At 37.9% G+C, this 19560-nt stretch overlaps 1 protein-coding gene across 1 annotated transcript in view; it reads left to right on the plus strand.

The window, feature by feature from the left end:
- Positions 1-19560, plus strand: part of PTPRR (protein tyrosine phosphatase receptor type R) — a 355218-nt gene that overhangs the window by 194759 nt on the left and 140899 nt on the right. Inside the window, exon 6 of the mRNA XM_044679874.1 lies at positions 6197-6459. Within this exon, the coding sequence (XP_044535809.1) occupies positions 6197-6459 (263 nt within the window). The remainder of the gene's footprint in view (positions 1-6196; positions 6460-19560) is intronic.

The following is a 19560-nucleotide window of genomic DNA, read 5'->3' on the forward strand; positions in this document are numbered from 1 at the left end:
CCAGGCTCATTTATAAGCTAGTTAAGAAGGGTTTAGGATAATAGTGTGTTTTTATTTTTAAAATTATTATGCATATGTATATGCATAAATGAATTATGAAATATAATTGAGGCAGGATTATATTTCTCAGCTCCAGTATTTTCATCTTTGAGAAACACTTCACTTCAGAAGAAAACAAGTCATGGAAATCTAAATGCTATCTTTAGAACTGACCTGCCTTTGAAGTCTATAATACAATAATAATTTATTAATAATTACCACCTCTATATAGAGGCTAGAGTTTCAAGTTCAGAATCAGGAATAACAGTGAAGGAGGAAAATACTGGCTACAGATTTAGAACTGGAAGCACCTTAGAGGCCATCAAATTTTATATGAGGAGGCTGAGGCAAAGTTTATAAGATTCACCTATCATCAAAAAGCTAATAAGTTAAATATGAACCCAGGTCTTCTTGACTTTGAGTCTATCAGTCTGCCTGCTGCCTTTTGGAAAGACATAAGTGAAAAATCTTTCTTATGTCCCTTAATAGCAGTCACTTAACCACTTTATGCCACAAACAATTCTCTAAGAAATGTCATAGACTATTTTGGTCAAGAGTGATCCCATGACAGAATTCTTTTTACTGTTGAAATAATAGATCTTTCATGTGTTCCTTTGCACATCCATGTATTATCTTGATACTGAAGTTTCCCAAAGCTTTGTTTCCCTACACAGCTTCTCCATAGAGTTATAGTCCCATATTTCCAACCAAGTACTAGACAACCCCAAATGGGATTCCATTTGTCAAACTCAACATGTCCAAAGCTAAATTGATCTTACCCTAAAGACCTGCCCGTCTCCCTAACTTCCTTTTACTTTTTCCATACCACCATCTTCTCATGGACCTGAGCTCTTAACCCTTAAATCACCTTTGACTTATCTCTCTACCTTACCTGTCACTTCTAATCAGTTAACAAATGCAATTACAGACTCCTAAACTCATAGAACACTACAGCTGGAAGGCACCCTAGAAATCATTTAATATAAAATCTCAGGAAAGACCCATGGGGCAGGTAGGTAGTAGAATGGATATAGGGCCAAGCTTAGAATCAGGAAGACTCACTTTCCTGAGTTCAAATCTGGCCTCAGACACTTCCTTGCTGTTTGATCATGGGAAAGTTACTTAACCTTAATTGCCTCAGTTTCCTCATCTGTGAAATGAGCTGGAGAAGGAAATGGCAAACCACTCCAGTATCTTCATCAAGAAAACCCCAAATGGGATCACAAAGAGTCTGACATAACTTAAAATGACTGAATAAAGACCAATAGAGATTAAGTGATTTACTTAAGATTGCAAAGCAAGTAAGTTATAGAGTTAGGGCATCAATTTGGATCTTCATAACTCCCTTGATGCCTCCTTAATAACATAATTCACATCTGTCTTCTTTCTATTCCCTTCTGTAATGATCCTATTTATATAAGTCACTTTTTCTTTTCACTTACACTATTATAATAGCTTCCTACCTGTACTTTATTCCTCCAGTCCATTCCCTCATTGTTCTAATTCACAATTTTTTCATGTAACTCTTCTACTTAAAAACCTTCAAGAGTTCTCATTTGCACAAATAAAAAATACATTCCTGACTCTGCTTTTTAAGATTCTATATTTTGTTCCAATATAACTTTCCAGCTTTAGCTTCAATTTATCCCCTTTTTTTCCCCTTTTTAATTCCTTTTATCTTCTAGCAAATTCTTTACCATATTCTTGTTCTGCCCCCTCTCATCTTTATACATTTGCTAATGCTATCCCATCTTTCATTCCTTGTGCACTCATTCATTAAACAGGAATTTATTCTCTCTTCTGTGCAAGACATTATGCTAGGTAATGAAGAAATAATAAAAAATTATACATCCTGTCCTCAGGGAACTTACATTTTGCTGGCAAATACAATCTGTGCATAAATAGGCTTGACACAAGGTAGTCCATGGTAGGGTTAAAAAGGAACATCTGGACAAAATGGTCTAGGAAAGTTTGAGTGAGAGAGAACATTATTAACTTCAGACCTACCTTTAGGGACTACATCATTTGCTACTATCTCAATCAAGAATATTTTTTCTTACCCTTCCAATTCCTCCTCATCTCCAGTTTCTATCCCATGGTAAGCATAATATTTTTCCTGGACCTCTCCTTTTCAATTACTGTATTCTATTTAATCTTGTATTCAAAATACTCAAATTAATTTGTGATGTCATTGATTTGGATGGTCTCTCCAATGATTTAGGTCTTCATACATCCATGTCTTCCCATTCTGCAAGGCTCTTGTCTATATTAGTCCAAAAATTTCCTGAGAAGATCCACTTGAAGTATTGAGAACCTTTCTTAATTTCTTTCAATATTGGGACAGAATTTTGCCAGGTGCTAGAATCTTCCTAGAAGCCTTTCTAGTATGGTAGAAGCTGCCAAAGCTTGTATTCCATAGGCATGTTCTTTCAGAACCAAGGAACCTTTACATAATGATAAGCTTTTGGACTAGAATTTTGGGGAGATTTTTTTTATAGTATAACTACTTAGTTATGCATCTTTCACCTCTATCATGTTGAAAGTTCCTTGAGAGTAGAGCTTGAATCCTTTTACTTTTATGTTTCTAGGACACTGTCTTGTTATCATAGTAAGAGCTTAATAAGTGTTTGTTGATTTGAATCAGCCATTGAACAAAAGATATTTGTTTTGTTACTCAGGAAAATGGCTTGTTTACTTTGAAAAACATTCTGGCCTATTTTAATAAAAGTTGTAGGAATATAATTTCATTTTTCAGTCAGTTGGAATAAGCCTCCTGCAGATGAATCATCCATTTCATATTGTTCTAATGTTTGGTTTGGTTTGGTAGAGTAGTGACAAAGTACTTTGAGTGGGTTATTGGAAGATGAGGCAATCAGAATTCTAAAATTCCACTCCTTTGCTGCTCTTCAGCTTGAGTGTTTTCATCTTTCATGTTTTTAATTCTATAGTTTTAAAACAAAAATCCCAAGATTATTGTAGCAGAAATTTGTCTTTTCACTTGGGACAAATTCTTCCCTCCATTTTTTTTGGTCTTTAATATTTATCTAAGAAACTATGACTACAGCCATATCTTTCATTTAAAGATAGCTGCTTTTCCATCTTGAAAACTCGATAGTCCAAGCAAAGTTTGTTCATCACTCATTCATTTCCTGATACTTTCATTAATTCCAATAACTTTTAAAATCAATATTTATGCAAATAATTGTGCTATGTCTCAAGGAAGATACAAAGGAAAATAAAAGTATTATTTGCCTTATAAAATGGGCAAAATTTCCAGAAAAAAAGAGAGGATTTACTGCTGCACTTGACAGCAAAGAGTAACTTTAAATTCCTGGAATTGCTGATTTGGCAATCTCTTCTTTAAGCAAGTACCAGGCACATTATAATAACAATACCTGGTGCTTAATAAATGTTTATTAAATTGGATTGAATTAATTCTTTCCCCTAAAGAACAAATCTCTTCCTCTACCAATGGAAGCAACCACTTTGAAGCAACATCTGAAACAACGGCATTAGAGTATGGGAGAGTGGAGGGGACCAAGTCCAGCTCTTGATAACATATTTCCTGTTTCATCATGATCCCATCTACAGCTAAATCCTTGCTCTTTCTTCAGCACCAACTGTCTTTTTCTCCTCACTTCATTTCTTTTTTCCTCACTTGGCTCTGCCTCTTACTAATTGTGTGACCTTGGACAAATCACTCAATCTTTCCAGGCTTCTATTTTGTCATCTGAATGGACTACATGACTTTTTAGCTTGCTTCCAGCTCTACATCTGTGATCCTATGGTCTACTCATATGAAGATATAGAGATTTCAATTTTTTCTTATTAATTGATCATGCACAGAAGCAAATCATTGGAAGAGAATTTGAGGTCATCTAGCCCAACCTCTAACCCCATCTTAATTGGAAGTCCATCTCCAAAAAAAGGTTCATAAAGAGACAGCTAGGTGGCTCAGTAGGTTGAGAGCCAGGTCTAGATACGGAAAATCATGGGTTCAAATCTGGCCTCAGACATTTCCTAGCTTTGTGACCCTGGGTAAATTTCTTAACCTCCATTGCCATGCTTATAGTTCTTCTGCCCTGGAACCTATACACAATATTGATTCTATGATGAGAAGCAAGGTTTTTTTAAAAGGGTTCTTGACCTCTTATCATAGAACTTTAAAACTTAAAAAAAATACCTTTAATCTTTTTATTTATTTATTTATGATTTTTGCCTCCATGGTTACATGACTCTTGTTGTCTCCCTCCCAGAGTTGACAAACAATTCCACTTAGTTATACATATTTTTATCACTCAAAACCCATTTCCATATTATCCAAAAAAAATCTGTTTCAATATAATTGGTCTCCTTTATATTTTATTCTCTTTTTTTAACATTTATTAATATTCATTTTTTTAGAAAAGTTAACATGGTTACATGATTCATGCTCCTACTTTCCCCTTCACCCCTCACCCTCCCCCCACTCCTGGCCAATGCACATTTCCACTGGTTTTAACATGTGTCATTGATCAAGACCTATTTCCAAATTGTTGATCATTGCATTGGTGTGGTAGTTTCGAATCAAAATCCCCAATCATGTCCTCATCAACCCATGTGTTCAAGCAGCTGCTTTTCTTCTGTGTTTCCACTCCTGCAGTTCTTCCTCTGAATGTGGGTAGCGTTTTTTTCCATAAATCCCTCAGAATTTTCCTGGGTCACTGCATTGCTGCTAGTACAGAAGTCCATTGCATTCGATTTTACCACAGTATATCAGTCTCTGTGTACAATGTTCTTCTGGCTCTGCTCCTTTAGCTCTGCATCAGTTCCTGGAGGTCTTTCCAATTCACCTGGAACTCCTCTAGTTTATTATTCCTTTTTAGCACAATAGTATTCCATCACCAGCATATACCACAATTAGTTCAGCCATTCCCCAATTGAAAGACATACCTTCCTTTTCCAGTTCTTTGCCACCACAAAAAGCACAGCTATAAATATTTTCATACAAGTCTGTTTATCTATGATCTCTTTGGGGTACAAACCCAATAATGGTATGGCTGGATCAAAGGGCAGGCATTCTTTTATAGCCCTTTGAGCATAGTTCCATATTGCCAGCCAGAATAGTTGTATCATTTCACAACTCCACCAGCAATGCATTAATGTCCCAATTTTGCCACATCCCCTCCAGCATTCATTACTCTCCCCTTCTTTCATTTTAGCCAATCTTCTAGGTGTGAGGTGATACCTCAGACTTGTTTTGATTTGCATTTCTCTAATTATTAGAGATTTAGAACACTTTCTCATGTGCTTATTGATACTTTTGATTTCTTTATCTGAAAATTGCCTATTCATGTCTCTTGCCCATTTATCAATTGGGGAATGGTTTGATTGTTTATACAATTGATTTAACTCCTTGTATTTTTGAGTAATTCTACATATTTTATCTTATGCACTTAACAGTATTATTCTAAGATGGGGTCCATAATGAATTAGACTACCAAGAGGGTCAATAACACAGAAAAAGGTTAAGAACCTTTCTACAATATCCCTGACAAAAATATCATGAAGCATTTGCTTGAATCCTTTCACTGGAAGGGAGCTCACTTTCTCACATGCCTTCTTTGCAAAGTTCTGGTTGTGAGGAAGTTCTCTATAAAAATTTAAAATCATTCTGGGGGAAGCTAGGTGGCTCAGTGGAGAAAGAGTCAGACCAAGTCCCCTGTATCCAAAGTCAGGACTCTTTCCTTTACAATATGCTGCTCTCACTTCTCTTGTGGCATAATCCATATAACATACACTTTCTCCATATATTTTGTGGGAATTTTCTTATTTCTCTTTTTTAATTAAAAATAGTGAAATAGACTTATGAAATAAATCCAGTTTCTTCTGAAAATCCTTTAAAAACAATTTCTTGTGAATGTTTAATGAACATATTATGTATACAGTAAATAATATTACAAACATCATTTTGGGAAATTTTCATACTAGCAATCAAGAAAACAATGCAAAACCCTTTTAAAAAATTCAAACTAATGGATCTCATTTCACTTTATTTTTTATTGCAGACTAAGGCAGGGAAATAATGAAGACTTTCTTTTCTCTTCCTATGATTTTTTTTTCATCAGTGGGAGAACAACTGCTATTCTGTTTTTCTTCTTGTTGTTGTTCTTTACAGGTTCTTTACAGATTAAAAGAAAAATTTCAGCTTTCTCTGAGACAAGACAAAGAGAAAAACCAGGAGATCCACCTATCCCCCATCCCGTTACAAGCCACCCAATCTGACGCAAAGACGGTCAACAGCATGGTCCAGCCTGAGCACACCCCTAAAGTGGTGAACGTCATAGTGGACCCCCAAGGCCGATGCACTCCTGAAATCAAACCTGCTATTTCTGCCAGTCCATCGCCTTTCAAAATGAAGCCTGTAGGACTTCAGGAGAGGTAAGGGAATGCCTATAAACCCCACTTTCAAGCTTAGTCACAGCCTGATTATAGAGATGCTGTTGAATTGAACCTGACTGATTGATTTAGTCTGTTAATTTCACCTGGGGATGTTTGTGTTAGGAGCCAGGAATTCCAAAATAATAGTTATTGTCACCAGAGAGGCAGGTCTTATATACTTGGCTCATTGAGCTGTCTAATCACCTGTGATTCTACTGAACTATCAAAGAAGCAAACATTATGGTTGTTTGTCTCCTGTATGATCCAGAGAAAATTATGTCTTTCAGACATCACACTATGGTAGGTATTCGCTTTTCCATGTTCCACTTAGCTTTCTTTTGCAATATGGATGACCAACATGATCTCTGAGAATATTGAAATTCTTTTTCTCATTGGTTCATCCATCTTCATAAATTGTTTATAAAGATGGGCCATGATTTAAAACCTCAAAGTGAATGTCAATGATCAGATTGTCCAGTTTCTCATTGAAGCAGGTAATCAAATAAAGGGTTTCAAGAATTGTTATAGCTCCAGCCCACTCATCACCACCAAAATTTGTCACCTGATGACCACCCTTGTAGTGATGAATATGTTGGCATTTGGCTGGTATCGTGGGCCAGAAGCTGAGGAGATCTGATTCAGCCACCCTTCCATCCTATTCCCTCCACACTAGCTGGGACCATTGCAAAAATGCTGCTGTGCAGACGTGGGGCCATTGAGGTTAATGTTGTTCCGACCCAGACTGATCCTGGGTCCTAATGGTGGGCCATTTGGGCAAGAGGAGTATAAAAGTCTTTTTGAGATATTGGTGAGGAGCTCCTGACCCCCTCACTGACTACTTTTTTACCTTTCTGCTACCAAATTTTTTTAGTTTAATCTTCTGAACTACTTTTAAATCACCTTGAGAATTGCTTCTACCTGAGGGAACTAGAAAGCTATTAGTAAAAATAAAAATTTTAGTAAAAATTAAAATAAAGACCTCTGGCTCAGAGTAACCCATTGTATCAGATATAGAGGAGTGACCACCACACTTTTCCTGAGCCTACTTATTTTAGTCCTTTTGTCTGCCCTGTTCTCAATACTTTTCTAGCTTGGTAGGACCTGACTGACACAGCCTTTGACAATGCAGTATATAATCCTTTCCTTTACCAAAAGAGTTGTTGCAGGGCTAATTAACTAACTAACACCTTCATGATATTTTATTCATGGTGAAATTTTGCAGAAAAAATGAGTGTAAGCAATGCATCTTATATGAATTTAGGTACCTGGAGGTTACTGGGAATTCCCCAAAGCAGAGTTTTCTGTCGAAGGAACTGGGGACATTTGGAATAAAGACGAATAGGCTTAGCAATCAGAGGAATCGAGAATTGGGGCAGTATTGCCTTCTTCAAATATGTTAATAGATATCTAAATGAAGAGCTTGGTGGTGCAGTGGATAAAATGGCAGGCTTTAAGTCAGAACTCATCTTCCTTGAGTTCAAATCTGACCTCAGACACTCACTAGCTATATGACAAGTCACTTAATTCTGTTTGCCTCAGTTTCCTCATCTATAAAGAAGGAAATAGCAAACCACTCCAGTATGTTTGCTAAGAAACCCCCAAATGAAGTCATGACAGAAACAACAGAACAACAAGAAGTCATAATGAAGAAGGAGAAGACATTCTTCACAGGGCAAATCTGTAGCTAATAACCTAAATTAGAGGGAAGCAGATTCCAGAAAAGGATGAATTCATTGAAGAGTAAGAAAGAACTATCTTTCCTTTGTATTTATATATCTTCTATGTACAGTCATTTACATGTCTGCTCCATAAAAAATATGAACTCCTTGAGGGCAGAGACTAACTTTTACCCTTTTTTGTATTCCCAAAACTTAGCATTGTATCTGGCATATGGCAAGCACCTAATAAAAATGCTTGTTGACTGACTGACTGAGCTGTGAAACAATTAGAACTATTTTAAAATGAAATAAACTGCTACAGGAAATAATGAGCTTCCCATTCCTGGAAGAGTTCAGAATTAGACTAGAGGACCACTTGGGAATTCCACAGAGGGATCCCTACTTCAGGGATTGCACAAGGTGACCTCTGAGGTCCCTTCCAACTCAATGATTTTCAAATTTTCCTCTCTTGGTTTTTGGAGATCTCCACTTTCCCAGTATTGTTTTTGTTTTTTTTTTTTTTGCCTTAGGTTTTGAGATCAGGTACATAATTCATAAAACAGATGTTCAATATGGAAACTAGCCTTTGTTTGTATCTCCTGCAGCCCCTACCACATAAATAGCACTTTTTTTTCATATACACATTGTCAAATTAAATGATATACAAGCACACAATGTGGTTCAGGGAAGAAAATGATTTTGGTCATCCAGAATCTTGTTTTGGTCTATAAACATTACCATTAGGCAGTAAGCGCTCTTTAAAAGTAAAAAGTAAAAGTAAAAAAAAATTCATCTGTAACTGTAACATCCAGTTGTTGGGGCCATTGAATAGCTTTTTAATTTTTAATAATTAGCCTTGGATCATAATGTATAGCACTTTAAGGTTTACAAAGCACCTTACAAATATTTCTTTTTATCCTTGCTATCACTCTGGGGGCTAGGGGTAGATGCTCTTTTTATATCCATTTTATAGATGAGGAAACAAAGGCAGAGAGGTGTAAGTAACTTACTCAGAATCAACTCTCATTGAACCATTTACTGTTTTGTTTGGGACCTACTCTGCCATTCTTTCACTTGAAAGCTATAAAACTTCTCTTTAGTCATCTATCTGATAGAGAAGAGAGAACCTTCTCTAAGAGTTACCAGTATCAAGAGATGAAATGTAGGTTCTAGTCCATGCTATGGCTCTTATTAATTATATGATGATCATTGGCAAGCACTTAGCCTTTAGGAATCTCAGTTTTTTATTCTGTAAAATAAAAGTTACACTAAAAGATTTATGAAGCTCATTTTAGTTCTTTGATACCCAACTACCATATTTTTTAATATATATATTGCTTGTTTTCTTAAAAGAGGAGTCATTGGGAAAGAAGACAGTGTGACATTAGGCATTGAACCTGAAATTGAAGTGGGGTTTGAATCCTGCCTCAAATATTTATTAGTCCTATGACAGTGAGCAAACTGTTTAACCTCTCAGGGTCTCAGTTTTCTCATTTATATAATGAAAATAATAATAACATCTATCTTGTTTTAATGATTAAATGATCTAATATATATTTATATCAAATGATCTAATATATATAATATATGTTTATACAGTGCTTTGGGGCAGCTGAGTGGCTCAGTGGATTGAGAGCCAGGCCTAGAGACTGGAGGTCCTAGGTTCAAGTCCGGCCTCGGACACTTCCTAGCTGGGTGACCCTGGGCAAGTCACTTGACCCCTATCGCCCACCCTTACCACTCCTGGGCCAAGGACGGTCCCTAGCCCGGATGAAAAAGGAGGAGGGTTGGGCGTGGGGCTAGCAACCCCACCCTGTAAAAACTACATCTGCTAAAGAAACTGCAACCTAAAGTAGGGGCAGCTGGGCTAGCTCAGTGGATTGAGAGCCAGGCCTAGAGACGAAAGGTCCTAGGTTCAAACCCGGGCTCAGACACTTCCCAGCTGGGTGACCCTGAGCGACTGTGTGTCCCATTGCCTACTGGTTGTGGCCCTATGCTCCTAGAATGGAGACCCAGGATTAAAAAAATACAGTGCTTTAAGATCCATAAAGCTACATATATTTTTATATGTCCTATTCATTTATATATATGTAAAAATATCAATTTGAGGGTGGGAGGGAGTACAGAGCTGTGACATCACTGATATAGGGAAGTCCCTGTGTGTAAACTCACTGAAATGATGTAGATCTGTGATTCATCTGTAACTGAACAGTCTTCCAGAGTTGTTGGGGCCATTGGATGGCTTTCCCTGGTCACGCAACTAGCGTATGTCAGAGACGGAAGTGGAACAACCCAGGTCTTCTTGACTGCCACGCTGGTCTTTACCATTATTCCACCCAGCTATTATTTTTACTCGTACTGTCATTCAGATTTAATCGACTTATAAATGTCAAATATCATAATGTTCAAGATCCATTTCATAATTAAAATGAATGTTTGTGGTTGAAGACAGTAAGGATGATGTCTCATTTCATCTTTGTGTTCCATTGTAGTATCTGGCATAGTGCCCTATATCAAATGAAAAATGAATCAATGAATGAATAAGTGCCATTCTGAGTGAAACCTGGGTTGTGTCCAATAAATAAAGAAGGTACCTGTGGAGAAATGCCTTTTTAGCTCAATCGTCCTTTCTATTCAACTCTCACTGCCATATGTCCTGCCATAAACAGAAACATGGCGGCCTTAAGAGAAAGCAACAGGGGGCAGCTGGGTAGCTCAGTGGATTGAGAGCCAGGCCTAGAGACGGGAGGTCCTAGGTTCAAATCTGCCTCAGACACTTCCCAGCTGTGTGACCCTGGGCAGGTCACTTGACCCCCATTGCCCACCCTTACCACTCTTCCACCTATGAGACAATACACCGAAGTACAAGGGTTTAAAAAAATAAAAATAAAAATAAAAAAAAAAGAGAAAGCAACAAATGGTAGCAAATGTGACATGGATTGTGAGGACCATTAACAGTCCAGAAAACTTCTAGGAGAGCATTAAGTCACAGAACTCATTTGTTACTTGTTCAATGTCAAATTTTAGAGTTCAGTTTCTCCGTATGCTGTAGTGAAGTAACTATCTATCCTCTTCTGATGGCATGAAATTTTGTTTCTCTTAAACTTCCTATGAAGTCTTAATAATGGTAGCATCAGGAATCAATTCTGATGGAGTCAATTATAATTGTGCTATATAAATCTCTTCTATCTGATTGAGAGAACTTATCTCCAGAAAAGATAAGACAGGCAGATATAAAGGAAAGTCAGATAAAATACATATGCCTAATTGGGAAAAAAAGGGACACTAAAAAATAAAAAGGAAGGCATAAATAGATTAAAGTTTCAAACACAAATTGAACTTGCTTTGAGGGGCTCAAAAAAACCAAAACAACAAAACCAGGCAGGAATTGACTCCCTTTCCTTTAGACTACCTACTCTGTCAGTTATCTATTTTTTTTTCCATTCTTCCAGATCTCTCTCCTATGGATTTCTACCTTCCATTCTACTATTCTCATGTTTCATACACAAACCCTGCTTTTAAAAATTGAAAGTACCTAATGCCTTTCTGTTTGAGGTGATCTTTAAGAAGCTATTATATTGTGAGGCTAGAAGGTGCAGGGGATAGACCACTGTACTTGGAAGAGTCATTTTCATGAGTTCAAATCTGTCTTCTAGCTTACTAGCTCTGTGACTAGGCAGGTTACTTAACTTTATTTGCCTGTTTCCTCACTTGTAAAATGGCAAACACTCCAGTGTATGTGACAAGAAGAGCCCAAAATGGGATCACAAAGAATCATACAGTGCTGAAAATGCCTGAACAACAACAAATTAGCTATTAAAGGAACAGAATCATCAGTAAACAACTGTATTTCTATTATTTTATCAAATTTTTTTCTCTTAAAAACAAAGTCTGAACAAGGTCAGTATGGGATATTTTCTTTTTGGATAGTATAGGGGACATCATAATGAAAGCAAATGGTCTCTCATTTCCTTGACTATCAAATAGAAAGTCCTTTATTTGGTATTTAAAGGTCTTCACAACAGAGCCCTTTTCTATCTTCATACTCTTTTCACACAACTTCCCTCCATTTACTCTATGATCAAGCCTTTTTGGTCAAGGAAGAACCCTTGCCCTTTCTCAATAATAACATTCCATCTACCATTTTGTGCCTTTAAATGGCTAGAGCAGTGATTCCCAAAGTGGACACCACCGCCCCCTGGTGGGTGCTGCAGCGATCCAGGAGAGCGGTGATGACCACAGGTGCATTTATCTTTCCTATTAATTGCTATTAAAATTTTTAAAAATTAATTTCCAGGGAGCTAAGTAATATTTTTTCTGGAAAGGGGGTGGTAGGCCAAAAAAGTTTGGGAACCACTAGGCTAGAGTGTTGTGCCTTCTCACTTCCATATTCAAGAATCACTGGCTTCCTTGAAGACTCGGTTTCAATGCTACATTATGCAGTTCTTTCTTGGCCTCACAAGTTACTGGATCCTTCCCCACTAAGGCTACTTTCCATCTACTCTATATCTACCCATCTACATGTCATCTGCACTACTCTAATGTAAGTTCCGTAAGGACAGGGACTGTTTTTGTAGTTCCTTGTATCCTCAGTGCTCAGCAACTGAGGATACACAATGCATGCTTAATACACAGTAGATGCTTAAATAAATTTGTGTTCATTAACTGGATTAATTTCTTAACTGTTTTGCAAGATCCACAAGAAGGAAGGATTAACCATTGGTAGGCATTTCTTAGTGGTAACCGTTAGACTCCTGCATACTCCTCTGGGCTCCTGATGCCTGTTATATATAAAGGAGGTACTACTATCTTTGATGTATATGAAGTTGGAGTACAAGGAGATGATAAGATGGATAAGATGGTACTTCTCCTTTATAACAGTTGCCCAGGAAGGATCCTTTAGGTCAAAGTGATTTATCCCTTCAGGACCCACCTGGAGTTAATTGTTATTAATTATTGGGCTCTTCAGCTGAGGTAACGTTGGTAATCTGACTGCGTGACTCCCTTCCCAAATAAGCTTTGGAAACCAATTCAGGAAGGTACTTTAAAACTTTAAATATATTTGGTAAGAAGGATAATGGTGTGGGATAGAGGTAAAGGAGACCCTACTTTAAATTGACACTAATGAATCTCTAACTGCAGGCAAATGAAGGAATCACGATGATAGCTTCTCTCTGGTACAGCCACCCTTTTCCACCCTCTTCTTCTTCTCCTGCCCACTTCCCGGATCCCTCCCGGGCCCTGGGAAGCCTAGATAGCTAAGATGATGAAACTCCTAATATCTAGGGGCAGTAGACACAGAGATGGTGGTCAAGTACAAGCTGATAACGGTACAGGAAACACAGGAGGAGCTTGCAGGGTAGTGTTTGCAAGTCTCTATCTCCAAAGACCAGGATCCACACTGATCTCTAGCCTCAGGGACAGGTAAAAGACCCCAGAACCTCTCTCAGGGTTCTCAAATGCCCTCTCCTGAGTCTTCATGCCTCTCTGGGAACATTCTATCCAACTGACTTATCTGTCAATCAAAAGTGAACTTCAAGCTCCCAGAGATTCAATATAACATGCCAAAAGTAGCATCATAGGTTTAGAGCTGGAAGAGACATTTAAAGCTATCTAGTTCCCAATCCTTATTTTTCAGATATAAAAAAAAATTAGAAAGCCAAAGAGATTAAGAGGCTTCTTCTGTGTTAAACAAAATAATGAACAGAAGAGATGGGATGTAAACCCAAGGCTACCAACTCTGCATTCAGTATTCTTTCTACTTTACCACAGTGCCTAGAGATAATAAATGTCCTCTGCCTTTCCCTCCTTGAGTTATACCGTGGCATGCTTTCTTTTCATTTTTCAGTTGTGGTGGAAAGCTAGGATACACACAGCAAGTATGTAGTCTTAGAGGGATTTAAAAGTAGAACAACCAGAGTGAACTTCCCAGACTTTCTAGGGAAAAGAGTCTGGAATAAGAGAAGGATTCAAACAAAAGTTCTTGCCAAGAAAATGTCATATATACTGGCACACAAGTTCAAAGTCCCTATTTACCATGGCTTGCTCCTTGAATACAGGAAGTCAGTCGTCTTGTTCTCTGCTCCCCCTAGTGGAGTCACAGCATTGTTCTGTGGTTCCTAATTCCTTACATGCAGGTTCTCCATCATTCACATCAAGTCCTCAATTCATCAGCTGGTGAAAAGATGAACTAACACACACAAATGAATGGAGTTGGGAAAACAGTTCCTTATTTTTGAAAGGGAAGCTGACAAGTCATTTTTATGAACATCTGGACCCTTGATAATTGAATTTTAGATTTTGGATGAAAGAGAGAAAGAAAAAAGCATTCATTAGCACCATACTAAGTTCTAGGAGTATAAACATTTGCCACATGAAAGAGAATAGTGAACAGGGAAGAGTGTTTTGGTCTGCTAAGTCAAGCAATGATGATGAGTGGAACCATAGGACCAGCTCAGTGCTCCTTCCTGAAGCAAAGATCCTGTTCTTTTGAAAACAGTTCCTGGAGCTTAGGGTGGAGAAGGTGGGGCAGGGCTTGGTTAAGTATGTGCTAAGAGGCAAGGTACCAACATGGCCCCAGGCAGGAGTTCTGGGTCTGAGAAGATCTGGTATGGAGGGTGGAACAGCAGTGGCATAATGGATTATGGCTGGAGTGAGGAAGTCTGTTCTCTGGATCACAGCATCCACTTTGGGGTGTGCTAGCATCAGGTTGTATTAGAAAGCTAATCATTACATTTTCAGGATTGGCATTTATACCTTGGAAATGGACAAAGTTGTAAATTGGGACATGTTTGGCTTGTTTTTGTATATTGTTAAGAAAATGATGGAGAAAATATTGGTATTGAAAATTAAACTTAAAATGTGCCCTCCATGTATTCTCCCAATCCGGAGAGCCAAACATCTATCTATGTACCCCAGTGAATCTTGGGCTGTGTTGGTGAACTTATGGCATGAGTACTAGAATATGCTAGAGGGGGCTGCTCCCTTCCCCTCTCTACATGTGCCTGAGGACATTTCTTATATCACCTACCCCTCTTCCCAGTAGCCTAATGGAAGTGCTTCCTCCCTCTCCCATCTAGGATAAGGAGGTGGCTCATATGTGGGGTGAGGGTTCAGTTTGGGCACTCGGTCTCTCTAAGTCTCTAAAAGATTCACCATCACTGACCTAGGGGATATCTAATATCTTCACTTTTCATATGAAAAAAGGGAGACCCAGAGAAATCCTTTGATTACCCAAATCAATCCAAAAATGTATGTCTTTTTATTTTGAGTCCACCAGTTCTCTGTGAGGAGGTGGGTAACATACTTCATCATTAGTCCTTTGGAATCATGGTGGGTCATTGAATTGCTCAAAACTCTGTAAGTCTTTCAAAATCATTCTTCTTTATAGAGTTATTGTCATTATATAAATTATTTTCTCTAATTCTATTTATTTACTTCCTGTGGTTTCTCATTGGATTTCTTGATTATTAGTGGGTCTGGTACTATTTTAAGATTTTTACTGGAGTAGATAATGTAGGAACTAGGTTGCCTGCTTCTGTTCAAATAGCCATCTAGGCCAAAAGCCTAGAAATGCATTTTGGACATGGAAAGTATGTGGATTTATTTTACTTGATCATGATTATTTGTTACAAGAACATTTTTAAAAAAGAATTCTACTTAAGAGAAATCATAGATTATCAGAGAAAAAATATTTCAATTAAACTGAGCTTGGATCACATAGGACAATTTCAATTTTAGAACTATTTTGTGAAAGCTAACTAGTTATTATAGAATATGCTTCACAGACTTTGGAAACAAGGAAGTGGGTGGGGAGTTTGGGAGAGAGTTGGACAGTAGATGGAGAGGAGCTAGAGCAGATGGAGGAAGAAGGAAGAAGAAATTAAAGTGGAGGCTGAAAGCAGAAAAGGCTTTGCTGCATTATTTTGGTACTTAACATTTTTATTATTCTAACTTTTCATAAAATATTTAAAGAAATGACCTCAGAAGGGGGAAAAACAGAAAATATGATCAACTCTTCCTAACAGCAAACATCATTTTGATTTTCCTGAAACTGTTTTTATACTGTATCTTAAACTGTCTGATAGTAGCAATAGGTTTATTTTAATTTTTGATAAGTATCCTTGGCAAGGTTTTTGAAGAGTTCAAAAAAAATCTAAAAAGGGGTCTTTTCTTCTTACAAAGCTAAAAATGCCACTGAGAGAAGAGAGAGAAATTTTAGAAAGAAGGAAGGAGGGAAGGAAGGAAGGGAAGGAGAAAAGGAGGGAGGGAGGAAAAGCTGTGGATTTAGACTTAAAGGCCCTGGGTTTGGATTTCAGCAGTCACTTACACAGGTTACCATGGGACCTCAGGCAAATCATTTAACACCTCTGGCACAATTTCCACATCAATAAACTAAGAAGATCTCTAGCATCTCCTTCAAGTTTTTCAACCTTTCCCAAATGCCTTTCCCAATTCCCATCCCTCTAAGATTCCAATTGATGTGTATAATTTCTTCCAGTTTTGCAAAACTGGAAGAAAATGCTAAATTTTGTGCAATTGCTGGTGGGAATATAATGACTATTGAAAAAAATGATGATGATTTTGTAACACAAATCTATTTCTAGAGAGCATTATGTTTGTGTCTACTAAGAACAACATTTTACTATTTCTCTTTGTGGATTAAGCAATAGACTTAAAGATAGGATGACCTGTGTTTGAATACTGTCTTGGACTCTTATTAGCTTAATGTCCCTGGGCAAATCACTTAACCTTTCTCAGCCTCAGTTTCCTCATCTGTAAATGGTAATAATAATGGGACCCACCTCAAAGGTCGTTGCAAGGATCAAATCAGATATGTGAGAAGCTTTAGAGATCTTAACACACTTTTTGATAGTTATGATAGCTATTATAAATTCTACAGATTTCATAATTTTAGTCAGAATGATAGTAAATTTAAGTGTCTGGATGTAGCTATGGTTATAAATACTGGCATTTTATTCTATAATCTACGTGTTCAAGTCTGTTGTTGTTTTTATTCATTTTAAGCCATGTCAGACTCTTCCTGATCCCATTTGGAATTTTCTTGGAAATAAAAATAGAATAATTTGCCATTTCCCCCTCCAGCTCATTTTTACAGGTGAGGAAACTGAGGCAAGCAGGGTTAAGTGACTTGTCCAAGGTCACAAACTAATACATGGCTGAGGCCAGAACCAAGCTCAAGAAGATGAGTTATTCTAACTCCAGACTAGTGATCTATCTACTATGCCACTTAGCTGCCCACATTCACATCTAGCAACCATTTATTAAATGTTTCCTACATTCAAGAGAGACTATCTAACCTAGTGAATAGAGAAGGGAAAGTTAAGATAACCTGCATTCTTTTCCCATATGCCTCCAGGCAACCCTCTAAAAGTTGCCCATCTGAATGGGCAGTGGGCATTTTCTCACCTGGAATTCCCTACATTGATAAAAACACTGGACCCTCTTCTTTGAATCAGTCCCCGCAGGAAAAGCAAGGCAGGAAGGAGAAGAGATAAGTCATTGCTACATAGAAACCAGTCCCTTTTTAATGAAATTTCACATATTTACTGGGAAAGAACATAAATGTGTCATACATCTTAATTAACCCCCTGAAAAAACTAAGTGAAGCTGTGAAACCTTGGAAGGATTTTATTCAGGCCAAATGTGGAGTCCAATTCCCAGAGCACCCTTGGCTGCGCGCCGCCAGTGACAGTCTGAGTCAGCATTCTGTGCACTTGTACCAAGAGCCTTGGTCCTGGGGGCTGAGCCGCTTTCTCTTGGATGGATGGACTGCAGGGATGGTCTCTAGGATTTCAAGGTGCAAAGTGTGTCTCTTTCACTGAATGCCTCCTCATCGCCGTAAAGGAAGATCGGTGCCACTGTCGGCAGAGGTCTCCCCATCATGGTACAGTGCAGCTGGCGCAGTGCTAGCTAATCAGCCTGAAGAAAGATGGACCAACCCCGGTAGGTGACTAAAAAAAGGGGTTTTGACCTACGTGAAATCTTTTAGAAACGAGGGCCTTGCTTCCCTGGCAGTATTTTATAAGCAACTCCTGATTTATTATACACATTTTTTTAAAGTACAACTTCCATAAGAAATCATTTGTAATTCGCTGGGCTTTATGGAAATCGAGTTAGGAATGCTTCCCTTGCCAGGCAAAGTTCTAGTTGGATAATGTAGGAAGAGTGCCATCTAGTGGCTGCACTGGTCTGGAACGGCACAGCGGCTCATGTCTATTTTTTGAGTGGGAAATGAATTCTGCTGGCTTCTTAAGAAAATCTTATAATCTTTGTGTTCTCCGGGCAGGGGAAGCATTATATCTTTTGACATATCTTGCAGGCAGATGACTTTATTAGCGATAAAATTGCTGCAGGGGTTGTGATATAAATCATGTAACATTAAAGGGTTTTCTAGCAATGCTTAATCTGAAGTCATTATCTTCCTTTGGTCAGCTTACTCTTGTTTCCATAAATTCATAAATATTTAAGGACATTTAGCTCCCATGAAGAAAGCATTATCTAATATTTAATGCGTTTGCTTCTTTAGAATCCTTTAGAATTACTGGGCTTTTTTTTCTTTTCCTTCTTTCCCCCCTCCCCTTATTCCTTCCTCTCTCTCTCTCTCTCTCTCTCTCTCTCAAGAACCCTTACTTTCTTAGTAACAACTCTAAGAGAGAAGGGCAAGGGCTAAGCAAATGGGGTTAAGTGATTTGTCCAGGATCCCACAGCTAGGAAGCATCTGAGATCAGATCTAAACCCAGGTCCTCCCAACTCCAGGTCTGGTGTTCTATGGGCTGTGCCACTAGCTGCTCAGCTCTTCCAGTTGTCTTGACATCTCACGGATATCAAAAGAGCAAACAGGCTGTACAGTGGTTACCCCCAGCTTTTGCCACATGATTAATCCAGCTTCTCATAGGCTATGGTCAGATAGAAACTAGCCCGAAGTTAGATAAACTATCTGCAGGCAGTAATCCCAAAGTTCCCAGGTGGACCTCCTCAAATGGGATTGGCATTGTGTATGCTAGGAAACAAGGTTTCCNCTTTCTTTCTTTCTTTCTTTCTTTCTTTCTTTCTTTCTTTCTTTCTTTCTTTCTTTCTTTCTTTCTTTCTTTCTTTCTTTCTTTCTTTCTTTCTTTCTTTCTTTCCTTCCTCTTTTTCAAACTAGATTTTATAAAAAAGAGGAAAGAAAGAAAGAAAGAAAGAAAAGCTGCACCAATCTAGGCCAGACTCCTTCTCACCCTTATCCTCTTTTCATCCCCTGCATGCTTTTCCCTGGTTCCTCCTCCCTTCATTTCTACCTTCTTTATTCCCTTTTCCTTTTGACTACAATTTTCACATTCATTTATAATCATTGCTTAAAGAAACAGACCTTCCCAAGAATCCTAGCATTACGAAAATCATTTAGTTGTATTGCTAAGAAATAGCCACCTTCTTGATCAAT

This window comes from Gracilinanus agilis, chromosome 5 (assembly GCF_016433145.1).
Source record: "Gracilinanus agilis isolate LMUSP501 chromosome 5, AgileGrace, whole genome shotgun sequence".
Taxonomy (NCBI): domain Eukaryota; kingdom Metazoa; phylum Chordata; class Mammalia; order Didelphimorphia; family Didelphidae; genus Gracilinanus; species Gracilinanus agilis.